Raw genomic sequence first — 17500 nt, 5'->3', positions numbered from 1 at the left:
AAAGGTTATTCGATGTCAGACTTACCTTTACAAGTTTCAGTTTTAATTTCTTTCACAATAAAACCAATATCATCATAACTTTTCAAGTCGATGAAATGTGTACAATTAGGTTCACTTGCTGCTGCAATTAACTCAGACTTTCTTGGATTGACAACTCCAATTGTAAATATAGTGACGCCCATATCTTTCAGCTTTTTAGCTGCTGCTACTGTTTTCGCTTCACTTCTTGACCGTCCATCCGTGAGCAAAACTAAAACTTTTGCAGCAATAGATTTTCTTGTTGTAGTTGCAAAGATATCGGTACGTGCTAAGTCAAGAGCCAAGTCCGTATAAGTTAACCACCGTCGTAATATATAGCGTTAATTGCACTTGTTACTGCAGTTTTCGTACTGTATTTCCCTAAGTTAAAAGATACTATAGAGAAATCTGAAAATCTAATCACTGCTACGCGTGTCTCCTCTTCGCCAATGTCTAGAGTAGACACAATATTATTCAAGAATGCTAATGTCTTTATAAAGTTGTCTTTTCCAACGCTTCCTGACGAGTCAATAAGAAAAAGTAAGTCCATCTGGGCACCGGCACAATCTGAAAAGATATTTAGAATTAAAACTAATTTTTTAACATAGATCCATACGCGAAAGTTTGCTTATGAATGAATTATTATTATTGTTATTATTAGTATCATTATTAATATTATTATTATTATTATTATTATTATTATCATTATCATTATTATTATTATCATTATCATTATTATTATTATTATTATTATTATTATCATTATCATTATTATTATTATTATTATTTTTATTATTATTATCATTATCATTATCATTATTATTATTATTATTATTATTATTATTATTATTATTATCATTATCATTATTATTATTATTATTATTATTATCATCATCATTATTTTAATTATTATTATTATTATTATTATTATTATTATTATTATATATTATTATTATTATTATTATTATTATTATTATTATTATTATTGAGTGAGGGAGCAGTTCATGCCATAAAAGTGACACTGGGGTAAAATATACGAAGCCCAATATACCCATCATGACTACCCGTCTGATAAAGGTACACCAGGCACATGCATCACAACCATATGTGCGCGACATGGTGATCTCATATCAAGATAAACAGCAAATGACCTTGCAGGTGGGGCCCAGTTAGAATTTTCTTCAGGTTGAGTAGCCATCCCGCTCAAACGGTCCCTGAATAAGGGTGTTTAAGGATGTTCAAAGAACCCATGTTTCCAGAGGTGAATTATTCAAACCCAAAGAATCCCTCTCAACACATGGCTATGATGCCCACTACGTCTGCTCGTGATCAGAGATGCACATATCGTCAGCCACTAAGGGAATGCTCAAGGTTACGGTCAAACAACTGACAAGCAAATCTGTGGTATTGAGCAGAATATTATTATTATTATTATTATTAGTAGTAGTAGTAGTAGTAGTACTTCTTTACTACCCACAAAGGGCTAAACACAGAGAGGACAAACAAGGACAGATATCGATCCCAGTGCATAACTGGTACTTAATTTATCGATCCAGAAAGGATGAAAGGCAAAGTCGACCTCGGCGGAATTTGAACTCAGAACGTAGCGGCAGACGAAATACAGCTACGCATTTCGCCCAGCGTGCTAATGGTTCTGCAAGCTCACCGCCTTATTATTATTATTATTATTATATTATTATTATTATTATTATTATTATTATCATTATTATTATTATTATTGAGTGGGAGAGCAGTGCATGCCATCAAAGTGACACTGGGGTAAAATATACGAAGCCCAGTATACGCATCATGACTACCCGTCTGATAAGGGCACACCTGGCACGTGCATCACAACCATATGTGCGCGACATGGTGATCTCATATCAAGATAAACAGCAGATGACCTTGCAGGTGGGGCCCAGTTAGAATTTTCTTCTGATCAAGTAACACATCCCGCTCAAAAGGTCCCTGAATAAGGTTTGTCTAAGGAGGATGAAGGAAACTCCCATGTTTCCAAGGATGAATTATCCAAAACCCCAAAGAATCCCTCTCAACACATGGCTATGATGCTCCCCCACTACTTCTGCTCGTGATCAGAGATGCACATATCGTCAGCCACTAAGGGACATGCTCAACTGGTTGAGGTCAAGCAACTAAAAAGCAAATTTGTGGTATTGAGCAGAATATTTGCTGTAGCCCATCTTTTATACCAAGACAAAACAATGTACATGATAACACTTCCAATCAGTTAAGATCAGAAGCCATGAGAGCCACTGCCTGGTACTGCATCAGGGCATTTATTATTATTATTATAATTATTACTATTATTATTATTATTATTATTATTATTACTGCTACTACTACTACTACTACTACTACTACTACTACTACTACTACTACTATCATTATTATTATTATTAGTAGTAGTAGTAGTAGTAGTAGTAGTTGTTGTTGTTGTAGTAGTCGTAGTAGTAGTAGTAGTAATAGTGATAGTAGTAGTAGTATTAGTAGTAGTAGTAGTAGTAGTAGTAGTAGCAGTAGTAGTAGTAGTTGTAGTAGTAGTAGTAGTAGTAGCAGTAGCAGTAGTAGTTGTAGTAGTAGTTGTAGTAGTAGTAGTAGTAGTAGTAGTTGTAGTAGTAGTAGTAGTAGTAGTAGTGGTAGTAGTGGTAGTAGTAGTAGTAGTAGTAGTAGTAGTAGTGGTGGTAGTAGTAGTAGTAGTAGTAGTAGTAGTAGTAGTAGTAGTAGTAGTTCGATAGTATTATTTAGTTTAACACAAATTTGTCCGTCTTCTTTTCATTTCTATATAACAAAGGACCTTTTACCCAGCTTCCGGAACTCCGCAATTACCGTGCAATAAACTTTATCCCTAACTGAGTAAAAAGACCTCGTTTTAACGTTCATCGATATGCATCCGTTGTCTTAAAATAGTTTTGTTCTCTAATATTTTTATGTGGATTAATAAAGATTAACCATTTACAGTTTAATCTGGACATATGCAGCCTAAATATTCTACCCATTTTTAGATCAAACTAGCCAGATCTAGCCTCTCACACTTAGCCTACAACATCCTTCTAAAAATATAAGAACGCATCATCAAAATCTCAAAGCTAAAAGATAAAGTATAATTAATTCCAAATAGGCGCAGGAGTGGCTGTGTGGTAAGTAGCTTGCTAACCAACCACATGGTTCCGGGTTCAGTCCCACTGCGTGGCATCTTGGGCAAGTGTCTTCTAGTATAGCCTCGGGCCGACCAATGCCTTGTGAGTGGATTTGGTAGACGGAAACTGAAAGAAGCCTGTCGTATATATGCATATATATATATATGTGTGTGTGTGTGTGTGTTTGTGTGTGTGTGTTTGTCCCCCTAGCATTGCTTGACAACCGATGCTGGTGTGTTTACGTCCCCGTCACTTAGCGGTTCGGCAAAAAGACACCGATAGAAGAAGTACTGGGCTTACAAAAAAGAATAAGTCCCGGGGTCGATTTGCTCGACTGAAGGTGGTGCTCCAGCATGGCCGCAGTCAAATGACTGAAACAAGTAAAAGAGTAAAAGAGTAAGAGTAATGGGATTAAATAAGCGATACCTTTAATAGAGTAATCTTAATGCTAAAGAGAGTTCAACGGATTCTGCTTTAGAAATGTATTAATTTGAATCTGTTAATTACAGTTTAGTTGTTTACATTTTATAGTTTACTAGCAGTATCGCCCGGCGTTGCTCGGGTTTCTAAGGGAAATAACTATAAAGCATTTTTAGAGAGTTATAGCCAAAAAATAGCAAAAAATGCATTAAAAATGGAAAACAAAATTATGGTAAATTTTTTTTAAATCGTTGACTCATCGTAAACATTTTTAGAGAGTTACTTCCCTTATATAATAGCGAAAACAATGCATTAAAATGGAAAAAAATTATGGTAAATTTTTTTTTTAATCGTAGACTCATCGTAGACGCGCGCTAATACCCAGAAGGGCTCGATATGAATCACGACTATAAGATACCCGCTTTTGGTTAAACTGCATCGCAAAATGTGGGAGTAGTTAGGAATCTAAATCGTAGGGGACAGACACACAACTTCACTTTTATATATAAAGATTTTAAGTATTAAGTAAAAATTTACATTGGCTCCAGACATCCAGGCTATTTCGGGTCCCATGTTTGCCAGATATTTGGTCCGGTATTATATAAACTTTGTTATTTCTCAAGCCGTCTGTTTAGTTGGCATAGCTATTATTAATGTGACTAGCGAGGCATTTAACTGACTGGAGAAGAGATCCCCCAAGCAAGAAATAGTTATGTACTTAGTGCGAAAACTATAAGCGCATCAATTATTGAAAAGTTCCGGTGCATTTCCTTGGGCAACAGTTCCACTTCTACACCCCCTACACATTCATACATACATACATACATACATACATACATACTTATTTCTTAACTACCCACAAGGGGCTAAACACAGAGGGGACAAAGAAGGACAGACACACGGATTAAGTCGATTACACCGACCCCAGTGCGTGACTGGTACTTATTTAATCGACCCCGATAGGATGAAAGGCAAAGTCGACCTCGGCGAAATTTGAACTCAGAACGTAGCGGCAGACGAAATACCTATTTCTTTATTACCCACAAGGGGCTAAACACAGAGGGGACAAACAAGGACAGACACACGGATTAAGTCGATTACATCGACCCCAGTGCGTTACTGGTACTTATTTAATCGACCCCGAAAGGATGAAAAGCAAAGTCGACCTCAGTGGAATTCGAACTCAGACGTAACAGCAGACGAAGTACGGCTACGCATTTTGCCCGGCGTGCTAACGTTTCTGCCAGTTCGCCGCTTGTTCATACATACATACATACACACGCACACACACACGCACATACATACATACATACATTCATACATACATTCATACATACATACATACATACATACATACATACATACATACATACATACATACATACATACATACATACATACATACATACATACATACATACGTATACAAGTGTATTCGACAAAAGAGCACAGACAATAATTTTACTCACCGTTTAACTGTTCTAATTCATTTGACCAGGTCACAAAATCAGTGGTGTCGCCGTTCGAATTAATATGAGTCTTCCACGATTGAGCTTGCTTTGCCTTTTGAAGCGGAACCGGCGATATAGAGTTTAAGATAAACAAGCTCATTACCAATCCAGAATATAGGGGTATTTGTAGGTCGGAGATTGTTAGGGTCGATACATCAACGTTGAAAACGGTTTTCACTTGACTGCAATTCGTTTTCAGTTTACTATTGCAAGCATCTTGGACATTTGTCAATTTGGTGTTGGTTACCTACAGAAATAAAAGACAAAAGCATCTTTGCACCAAACGGAGGAGTCTTTAGGGTGTCATTAGATTACTCATTTTACCTTTAATAGGGCAGATGTGTTCGTCCACGAAATCCTCCATAAATTATACTTGGAGAAAAAAAAATTCAAGATGGATGGTTGTGGATGGAAGATATGGCAAATGAGGGTTTACATTAGACAACAACACCAACAGCAAAAGACCCCTTTCGGTTTTGATAAATCAAGGACCAGTTGTGTACGAGGGTGGATCTAAGTCGACTGGACACCTTCCCCATAAATTTCAGGCCGCATGCCCACACATTAACACCCATCCACCATGGGCGAGGTGAGGGTCTACGTACAATTGCGGGACCTCCGATTTTCGTGGACAAGCCACGCGTCCATGTAGCCACGCTCCCCCGAGAAGCGTGCCTAAACGCCAGGTGTATTAGGGTGGGGCGGTGCCACCGGGGCCGCCGGGTAACCGGACCGCCCCCAAGCTCGACGCCTCAGCGGATTCCGGGCAATCGAAGTCGACCGTCCCAAACTCGAAGCCATCTCGGGCAACTGAAGGCGACCGTACCAAGCCTCTACGCCTTAGCGGATCTCGGGCGACGGTCTCTCCTCTCCTCTGGCGCCGGGGACCTGTTCGTATGCCGCGCGAAGCCCCGGCCATGGTCAGTCTCGCGGGGTGGGCTTTTCGCTACTTCGGGATGACCCACCTGCATCACGAGCCCAGGCATGGTTAAAGACCCGGATATGCGTTCGGTACATTTGGTCACATTCTTACGGGAGGGACAAACATCGAGCTGCCCCCCCACGCGCTCGACGGGCTCAAGCACTCTTACCACGCAAAGGTAGTACCAGGGTATCCGCATCAACCTTCGCCACCTTCCGTGCGACGAGCGTACTCAAGCCATCCGAATGGCGAGGCAATTAGTAGATTTAGCTAGCCTTAAGAGATTTCAATGTTTTTGTTTTTTATGTTGTCGTTTCTCATCTTGTCATCGCTTTTTGATGTCCTTGTACCCATATTTACATCTATACATACATATATGTAAGTAGTATGTAATATATATATAATTATATATATATATATTATATATATATATATATATATATATATATATATATATTATATATAAAACATATGCTATATGATACATATATGTACTACCTACCTCTACATGTATATATACAAATACAGATACACAAACATACACCCACACACACACCAGACACACACACACACATATATAATATATATATATATATATATGCATATATACGACGGGCTTCTTTCAGTTTCCGTCTACCAAAGCCACTCACAGGGCTTTTGTCGGCCCGAGGCTAGTAGAAGAAACACTTGCCCAAGGTGCCACGCAGTAGGACTGAACCCGGAACCATGTGGTTCGTAAACAAGCTACTTACCACACAGCCACTCCTGCGCCTATATATTGCAGTATTCCGGAGAAGATTTTTTTCAAATAAACAAACGTACTATAGATTCATTCTTCACTTGTTTATTCCTGTTCTTTATTACTGTGAGCTTGTTTCGCTTATTCCATTCTAAGCGGAGCAAGAACACATGCGAAGATAGTAAGTGTCGCTGAAGAGGTCACAGATGAGTGACGAAAGATTTCCGGACAATGGACATGAGTTAGAATGAGAAGAGTAACGATCGAGCGAAGAACGAATATACAGTGCGTGTGTTTATTTGGCACAGGAAAACATGACCATCCCGAAATACAATATATGTTTCAACACACGGAATCACATCAGGAATCATGCAATATAAATTAATAAACGTATATACATACATACATACATAGATACATACATACATACATACATATATATATATATATATATTATATATATAATATATATTATATATATTATATATATAATATATATATATATAATATATATGTATATATATATATATACATACATATATATATATACATATTTATATATATACATATGCACATATATATATATATACATATATAGACTATATATATATAATATATATATATATATATAGTCGGAATTCACACACAAAAACTGAAGACAGGTGTGTAAATATATATATATATATATATATATATGTATATATATATATATATATATATAGGTATATGTATATATATAGTTATATTTTACAATACAACAAAAGACGAAGACAGGTAGGTAAACAACAGGTGCATTAGTTTTACACTCGGGAAGGTGAGATAGTCTTTTACGATTGGAGCATACGCTCTTCAACAGAAAGGAACACGAGAAAATAACATTTATCTATACACACACATATATATATATATATATATATATATATATATGTGTGTGTGTAAATTATATATTATATATAATATATATATGTAAATATATATATATCTATATATATATATATATATATATGTAAATATATATATGTAAATATATCTATATATATTACATATATATATGTCCTGAACTTTGGCATCGAGAGTTACGCAAATACCAGAACTGGGCGCCACTGCGTGGTGCCTAGGACTCCAAACCTGCCATCAAGATGTAGGACAAGATACTGTGATAGCCTGGGCTTCCGAGGCCCACAGCTCTTCATATCCTCCCGAAGAACCTGAGAGACCTGCATGGGGTGGATACAGATGTCTTTAAAATGAAGCTGGATCTCTTCCTGTCAGGTGTCCCAGATGAACCAACTTCACGGCAGGAGGGCAATGATGGCAGCTGCATCGAACTCTCTCATGCACCAAATAGCATTGCTAGAAAGCCTCCTGAAGTGAAACCAAAGTCGCAACACCAAATGGCGGTGCCCCAGCATGGCCACAGCTCATAAGCTGAAACTAGAATCAATCAATCATATATTTACATTATGTAAACATAATATATATATATATATATATTATATGTTTACATATATGTAAATATATATATATATGTAAACATATATAGATATATTTACATATATATATTACATATATATATATATATATATATAGATATATATATATATTACATTATATATATATATATATATATATATATATATATATATTTACACATATATATATATATATATATATATGTATACATACATATACATATATATACATGTATCTACATATATATATATATATGTATATTTGTAATACATACATACACATACAGTCATACATATATAAATAGATAAATGCAGAGAAAGAGGGTGAGGCGTACAAATTACTTGAGTTATTTAAACACATGCGCATACACCGTGACCGACCAGGCTATCAGATATTGCTACACATCGCTGGTCACAATGCGCTTCGCATTGTTTTAGCCTTCAAATGACGCCACTCCGCTGGCTAAGCGAGCAGGCCAACAGAAGAAAGAGTGATAGAAAGGGTGGTGAAAGAGTACAGCAGGGATCACCCCCCCCCCCTGTCGGAGCCTCGTGGAGCTTTAGGTGCTTTCGCTCAATAAACACTCACAACGCCCGGTCTGGGAATCGAAACCGCGATCCTACGACCGCGAGTCCGCTGCCCTAACCATTGGGCCATTGCGCCTCCACACACACACATATATATATATATACATCTATCTATCTATCTATCTATCTATCTATCTATCTATCTATCTATCTATCTATACTCTTTGTGTCTAACTATCGTTCAGTTTTCTAAAAAGACTTACATTCTAACTCACACAGGTAAGGTATGCACATAGATGCATATGCGTCAGTTTGCGTATGCGTGTATACGTGTGTGCATGTATTTGATTGGGTCCAAGCTTTGGCATCGAGAGTTACACAAATGCTAGAACTGGGCGCCACTGCATAGTGCCAAGGACTCCATATTTGCCATCAAGATGTAGGACAAGATACTGGGATAACCTGGGCTTCAGAGGCCCACAGCTCTTCAATATCCCCCTGAAGAACCTGACAGACCTGCATGGGGTGGATACTGATGTCTTTAAAATAAAACTGAATCTCTTCCTATCAGGTGTCCCAGATGAACCAACTTCACGGCAGGAGTTGCAGATGAGGGCAGCTGCATCGAACTCCCTTATGCACCAAATGGCAATTGCTATAAAGCATTCGTGAAGTAAAATCATGTAGCAACACCAAATGGCGGTGCCCCAGCATGGCCACAGCTCGTGAGCTGAAACTAGGTAAAATAAAAATAAAAATAATATATGTGTGTATACGTGCAAATCTGGTACTTACCCTCCATATTCCACCAGTTGTTGCTGCGATAGAATTCATCTGGGCCACTGACAACCGTTTCAGGAAAAAATAATCTTGTGCCAGAATACAATTGTCTCGGATTTTCTTTATGGTTGCATCGATGGCAGCATTGCTGGTTTCACCAGATTTTAGTGTCAAATCTACGGCATAGGCATGTCTGGCAACGCCAAGACAACTGACCACAAACAGAAGATATTTGATGGTCATGGCTGGAAACGCTTTTTCGTCTCTTCGTAAACGATAAAATTCAGACAGTAGCTCGCGATCCAAAGATGATCGTTTGACAATCTTCCCCGAGTCTCACACCTTTATATAACGAAAGCTTTTATGAGAAATACAAAGTAAAAGAATATGATCTCCTGAGGTAACTAAGAGCCATAGAAAGCAAATTTTATTGTGGTATTTCATGTAATAATAACAATGTTAATAATAATAACAATGATAATAATAATAACAATGATAATAATAACGACGATGATTATGATGATTAGTCAGGATCGAGGATCTATCGAAATCTGATTGGTTGTTCAAACAAACTGCGTCAAACTATTGTATAACACAGGTTCTCAAATTGAATAGAAAAAATGAATTGCAAAATTTATGATTTTTTAAGGTAAGAAAAGGTGAAACAAACTACGTCAACTATTGCATAACACAGGTTCTGAAATTGAATAGAAAAAATGAATTCCAAAATTCATGATTTTTTAAGGTAAGAAAAGGTGAAACAAAATGCGTCAACTATTGCATAACACAGGTTCTCAAATTGAATAGAAAAAATGAATTTCAAAATTTATGATTTTCTAAGGTAAGAAAAGGTGAAACAAACTACGTCAACTATTGCATAACACAGGTTCTCAAATTGAATAGAAAAAATAAATTGCAAAATTCATGATTTTTTAAGGTAAGAAAAGGTGAAACAAACTACGTCAACTATTGCATAACACAGGTTCTCAAATTGAATAAAGAAAATGAATTTCAAAATTTATGATTTTCTAAGGTAAGAAAAGGTGAAACAAACTGCGTCAACTATTGCATAACACAGGTTCTCAAATTGAATAGAAAAAATGAATTGCAAAATTTATGATTTTCTAAGGTAAGAAAAGGTGAAACAAACTGCGTCAACTATTGCATAACACAGGTTCTCAAATTGAATAGAAAAAATGAATTGCAAAATTTATGATTTTCTAAGGTAATAAAAGGTGAAACAAACTGCGTCAACTATTGCATAACACAGGTTCTCAAATTGAATAGAAAAAATGAATTTCAAAATTTATGATTTTTTAAGGTAAGAAAAGGTGAAACAAACTGCGTCAACTATTGCATAACACAGGTTCTCAAATTGAATAGAAAAAATGAATTGCAAAATTTATGATTTTCTAAGGTAAGAAAAGGTGAAACAACTGCGTCACTATTGCATAACACAGGTTCTCAAATTGAATAGAAAAAATGAATTGCAAAATTTATGATTTTCTAAGGTAATAAAAGGTGAAACAAACTGCGTCAACTATTGCATAACACAGGTTCTCAAATTGAATAGAAAAAATGAATTTCAAAATTTATGATTTTTTAAGGTAAGAAAAGGTGAAACAAACTGCGTCAACTATTGCATAACACAGGTTCTCAAATTGAATAGAAAAAATGAATTGCAAAATTTATGATTTTATAAGGTAAGAAAAGGTGAAACAAACAGCGTCAACTATTGCATAACACAGGTTCTCAAATTGAATAGAAAAAATGAATTGCAAAATTTATAATTTTCTAAGGTAATAAAAGGTGAAACAAACTGCGTCAACTATTGCATAACACAGGTTCTCAAATTGAATAGAAAAAATGAATTGCAAAATTTATGATTTTTTAAGGTAAGAAAAGGTGAAACAAACTGCGTCAACTATTGCATAACACAGGTTCTCAAATGGAATAGAAAAAATGAATTGCAAAATTTATGATTTTTTAAGGTAAAAAAGTGAAAACAACTGCGACAACTATTGCATAACACAGGTTCTCAAATTGAATAGAAAAAATGAATTGCAAAATTTATGATTTTCTAAGGTAAGAAAAGGTGAAACAAACTGCGTCAACTATTGCATAACACAGGTTCTCAAATTGAATAGAAAAAATGAATTGCAAAATTTATGATTTTTTAAGGTAAGAAAAGGTGAAACAAACTACGTCAACTATTGCATAACACAGGTTCTCAAATTGAATAGAAAAAATGAATTGCAAAATTTATGATTTTTTAAGGTAAGAAAAGGTGAAACAAACTGCGTCAACTATTGCATAACACAGGTTCTCAAATTGAATAGAAAAAATGAATTGCAAAATTTATGATTTTCTAAGGTAAGAAAAGGTGAAACAAACTGCGTCAACTATTGCATAACACAGGTTCTCAAATTGAATAGAAAAAATGAATTGCAAAATTTATGATTTTTTAAGGTAAGAAAAGGTGAAACAAACTGCGTCAACTATTGCATAACACAGGTTCTCAAATTGAATAGAAAAAATGAATGCAAAATTTATGATTTTATAAGTAAGAAAAAGGTGAAACAAACTGCGTCAACTATTGCATAACACAGGTTCTCAAATTGAATAGAAAAAATGAATTTCAAAATTTATGATTTATTAAGGTAGGAAAAGGTGAAACAAACTGCGTCAACTATTGCATAACACAGGTTCTCAAATTGAATAGAAAAAATGAATTTCAAATTTAATTTTTTAAGGTAAGAAAAGGTGAAACAAACTGCGTCAACTATTGCATAACACAGGTTCTCAATTGAATAGAAAAAATGAATTGCAAAATTTATGATTTTTTAAGGTAAGAAAAGGTGAAACAAACTGCGTCAACTATTGCATAACACAGGTTCTCAAATTGAATAGAAAAAATGAATTGCAAAATTTATGATTTTTTAAGGTAAGAAAAGGTGAAACAAACTGCATCAACTATTGCATAACACAGGTTCTCAAATTGAATAGAAAAAATGAATTGCAAAATTTATGATTTTATAAGGTAAGAAAAGGTGAAACAAACTGCGTCAACTATTGCATAACACAATTTCTCAAATTGAATAGAAAAAATGAATTTCAAAATTTATGATTTTTTAAGGTAGGAAAAGGTGAAACAAACTGCGTCAACTATTGCATAACACGGGTTCTGAAATTGAATAGAAAAAATGAATTTCAAAATTTATGATTTTTTAAGGTAAGAAAAGGTGAAACAAAGTGCGTCAACTACTGCATAACACAGGTTCTCAAATTGAATAGAAAAAATGAATTGCAAAATTTATGATTTTTTAAGGTAATAAAAGGTGAAACAAACTGCGTCAACTATTGCATAACACAGGTACTCAAATTGAATAGAAAAAATGAATTGCAAAATTTATGATTTTTTAAGGTAATAAAAGGTGAAACAAACTGCGTGAACTATTGCATAACACAGGTTCTCAAATTGAATAGAAAAAATGAATTGCAAAATTTATGATTTTTTAAGGTAAGAAAAGGTGAAACAAACTGCGTCAACTATTGCATAACACAGGTTCTCAAATTGAATAGAAAAAATGAATTGCAAAATTTATGATTTTTTAAGGTAGGAAAAGGTGAAACAAACTGCGTCAACTATTGCATAACACAGGTTCTCAAATTGAATAGAAAAATGAATTGCAAAATTTATGATTTTTTAAGGTAAGAAAAGGTGAAACAAACTGCGTCAACTATTGAATAACACAGGTTCTCAAATTGAATAGAAAAAATGAATTGCAAAATTTATGATTTTTTAAGGTAGGAAAAGGTGAAACAAACTGCGTCAACTATTGCATAACACGGGTTCTCAAATTGAATAGAAAAAATGAATTCCAAAATTTATGATTTTTTAAGTTAAGAAAAGGTGAAACAAACTGCGTCAACTATTGCATAACACAGGTTCTCAAATTGAATAGAAAAATGAATTGCAAAATTTATGATTTTTTAAGGTAGGAAAAGGTGAAACAAACTGCGTCAACTATTGCATAACACAGGTTCTCAAATTGAATAGAAAAAATGAATTCCAAAATTCATGATTTTTTAAGGTAGGAAAAGGTGAAACAAACTGCGTCAACTATTGCATAACACAGGTTCTCAAATTGAATAGAAAAAATGAATTTCAAAATTTATAATTTTTTAAGGTAAGAAAAGGTGAAACAAACTGCGTCAACTATTGCATAACACAGGTTCTCAAATTGAATAGAAAAAATGAATTGGAAAATTTATGATTTTTTAAGGTAAGAAAAGGTGAAACAAACTGCGTCAACTATTGCATAACACAGGTTCTCAAATTGAATAGAAAAAATGAATTGCAAAATTTATGATTTTCTAAGGTAAGAAAAGGTGAAACAAACTGCGTCAACTATTGCATAACACAGGTTCTCAAATTGAATAGAAAAAATGAATTGCAAAATTTATGATTTTATAAGGTAAGAAAAGGTGAAACAAACTGCGTCAACTATTGCATAACACAGTTTCTCAAATTGAATAGAAAAATGATTTCAAAATTTATGATTTTATAAGGTAAGAAAAGGTGAAACAAACTGCGTCAACTATTGCATAACACAGTTTCTCAAATTGAATAGAAAAAATGAATTTCAAAATTTATGATTTTTTAAGGTAGGAAAAGGTGAAACAAACTGCGTCAACTATTGCATAACACAGGTTCTCAAATTGAATAAAAAAAATGAATTTCAAAATGTATGATTTTTTAAGGTAAGAAAAGGTGAAACAACTGCGTCAACTATTGCATAACACAGGTTCTCAAATTGAATAGAAAAATGAATTGCAAAATTTATGATTTTTTAAGGTAAGAAAAGGTGAAACAACTGCGTCAACTATTGCATAACACAGGTTCTAAATTGAATAGAAAAAATGAATTGCAAAATTTATGATTTTTTAAGGTAATAAAAGGTGAAACAAACTGCGTGAACTATTGCATAACACAGGTTCTCAAATTGAATAAAAAATGAATTGCAAAATTATGATTTTTTAAGGTAAGAAAAGGTGAAACAAACTGCGTCAACTATTGCATAACACAGGTTCTCAAATTGAATAGAAAAAATGAATTGCAAAATTTATGATTTTTTAAGGTAGGAAAAAGTGAAACAAACTGCGTCAACTATTGCATAACACAGGTTCTCAAATTGAATAGAAAAAATGAATTGCAAAATTTATGATTTTTTCAGGTAAGAAAAGGTGAAACAAACTGCGTCAACTATTGCATAACACAGGTTCTCAAATTGAATAGAAAAAATGAATTGCAAAATTTATGATTTTTTAAGGTAGGAAAAGGTGAAACAAACTGCGTCAACTATTGCATAACACGGGTTCTCAAATTGAATAGAAAATATGAATTCCAAAATTTATGATTTTTTAAGTTAAGAAAAGGTGAAACAAACTGCGTCAACTATTGCATAACACAGGTTCTCAAATTGAATAGAAAAATGAATTGCAAAATTTATGATTTTTTAAGGTAAGAAAAGGTGAAACAAACTGCGTCAACTTTATCATAACACAGGTTCGCAAATTGAATAGAAAAAATGAATTGCATAATTTATGATTTTTTAAGGTAAGAAAAGGTGAAACAAACTGCGTCAACTTTATCATAACACAGGTTCTCAAATTGAATAGAAAAAATGAATTGCATAATTTATGATTTTCTAAGGTAATAAAAGGTGAAACAAACTAAGTCAAATATTGCATAACACAGGTTCTCAAATTGAATAGAAAAAATGAATTCCAAAATTTGTGATTTTTAAGTTAAGAAAAGGTGAAACAAACTGCGTCAACTATTGCATAACACAGGTTCTCAAATTGAATAGAAAAAATGAATTGCAAAATTTATGATTTTCTAAGGTAAGAAAAGGTGAAACAAACTACGTCAACTTTATCATAACACAGGTTCGCAAATTGAATAGAAAAAATGAATTGCAAAATTTATGATTTTCTAAGGTAAGAAAAGGTGAAACAAACTGCGTCAACTATTGCATAACACAGGTTCTCAAATTGAATAGAAAAAATGAATTTCAAAATTTATGATTTTCTAAGGTAAGAAAAGGTGAAACAAACTACGTCAAATATTGCATAACACAGGTTCTCAAATTGAATAGAAAAAATGAATTTCAAAATTTATGATTTTCTAAGGTAATAAAAGGTGAAACAAACTACGTCAAATATTGCATAACACAGGTTCTCAAATTGAATAGAAAAACTGAATTTCAAAATTTATGATTTTTTAAGGTAAGAAAAGGTGAAACAAACTGCGTCAACTATTGCATAACACAGGTTCTCAAATTGTATAGAAAAAATGAATTTCAAAATTTATGATTTTCTAAGGTAAGAAAAGGTGAAACAAACTGCGTCAACTATTGCATAACACAGGTTCTCAAATTGAATAGAAAAAATGAATTGCAAAATTTATGATTTTCTAAGGTAATAAAAGGTGAAACAAACTGCATCAACTATTGCATAACACAGGTTCTGAAATTGAATAGAAAAAATGAATTCCAAAATTTATGATTTTCTAAGGTAATAAAAGGTGAAACAAACTGCGTCAACTATTGCATAACATAGGTTCTGAAATTGAATAGAAAAAATGAATTTCAAAATTTATGATTTTCTAAGGTAATAAAAGGTGAAACAAACTGCGTCAACTATTGCATAACACAGGTTCTGAAATTGAATAGGAGAAATGAATTGCAAATTTACGATTTTCTAAGGTAATAAAAGGTGAAACAAACTGCGTCAACTATTGCATAGCACAGGTTCTGAAATTGAATAGAAAAAATTAATTGCAAAATTTATGATTTTCTAAGGTAATAAAAGGTGAAACAAACTGCGTCAACTATTGCATAACACAGGTTCTGAAATTGAATAGGAGAAATGAATTGCAAATTTATGATTTTCTAAGGTAATAAAAGCTGAAACAAACTGCGTCAACTATTGAATAACACAGGTTCTGAAATTGAATAGAAAAAATGAATTGCAAAATTTATGATTTTCTAAGGTAATAAAAGGTGAAACAAACTGCGTCAACTATTGCATAACACAGGTTCTGAAATTGAATAGAAAAAATGAATTGCAAAATTTATGATTTTCTAAGGTAAGAAAAGGTGAAACAAACTGCGTCAACTATTGCATAACACAGGTTCTCAAATTGAATAGAAAAAATGAATTGCAAAATTTATGATTTTCTAAGGTAAGAAATGGTGAAACAAACTACGTCAATATTGCATACCAGAGTTCTCAATTGAATAGAAAAAATGAATTGCAAAATTTATGATTTTTTAAGGTAAGAAAAGGTGAAACAAACTGCGTCAACTATTGCATAACACAGGTTCTGAAATTGAATAGAAAAAATGAATTGCAAAATTTATGATTTTTTAAGGTAAGAAAAGGTGAAACAAACTGCGTCAACTATTGCATAACACAGGTTCTCAAATTGAATAGAAAAAATGAATTTCAAAATTTATGATTTTCTAAGGTAATAAAAGGTGAGACAAACTACGTCAAATATTGCATAACACAGGTTCTCAAATTGAATAGAAAAAATGAATTTCAAAATTTATGATATTCTAAGGTAATAAAAGGTGAAACAAACTACGTCAAATATTGCATAACACAGGTTCTCAAATTGAATAGAAAAAATGAATTTCAAAATTTATGATTTTTTAAGGTAAGAAAAGGTGAAACAAACTGCGTCAACTATTGCATAACACAGGTTCTCAAATTGTATAGAAAAAAATGAATTTCAAAATTTATGATTTTCTAGGTAAGAAAAGGTGAAACAAACTGCGTCAACTATTGCATACACAGGGTCTCAAATTGAATAGAAAAAATGAATTGCAAATTTATGATTTTCTAAGGTAATAAAAGGTGAAACAAACTGCATCAACTATTGC

General features: G+C 33.3%; 1 protein-coding gene and 1 long non-coding RNA gene across 2 annotated transcripts in view; one reads left to right on the top strand and one right to left on the bottom strand.

Annotated features, from left to right (window-relative positions):
- LOC118761147 overlaps window positions 1-7644 on the top strand; it is a 19899-nt gene extending 12255 nt beyond the window's left edge. The window contains exons 2-3 of the long non-coding RNA XR_004997174.1: window positions 3631-3633; window positions 7558-7644. This is a non-coding gene — a long non-coding RNA (uncharacterized LOC118761147). The remainder of the gene's footprint in view (window positions 1-3630; window positions 3634-7557) is intronic.
- LOC115228161 overlaps window positions 1-9865 on the bottom strand; it is a 16620-nt gene extending 6755 nt beyond the window's left edge. The window contains exons 1-3 of the mRNA XM_036498857.1: window positions 9564-9865; window positions 5066-5354; window positions 26-585 (exon numbers count right to left, since the gene is read on the bottom strand). Of these exons, the coding sequence (XP_036354750.1) occupies window positions 26-182 (157 nt within the window). The 5' untranslated portion in view covers window positions 183-585; window positions 5066-5354; window positions 9564-9865. The remainder of the gene's footprint in view (window positions 1-25; window positions 586-5065; window positions 5355-9563) is intronic.
- Between the last annotated feature and the right edge of the window lie 7635 nt (window positions 9866-17500).

The sequence above is a fragment of the Octopus sinensis genome, unplaced genomic scaffold (genome assembly GCF_006345805.1).
Source record: "Octopus sinensis unplaced genomic scaffold, ASM634580v1 Contig09673, whole genome shotgun sequence".
In the NCBI taxonomy this organism is placed as follows: domain Eukaryota; kingdom Metazoa; phylum Mollusca; class Cephalopoda; order Octopoda; family Octopodidae; genus Octopus; species Octopus sinensis.
The sequence above is the reverse complement of the archived record's forward strand: the minus strand, read 5'-3'. Positions and strand labels throughout refer to the sequence as shown.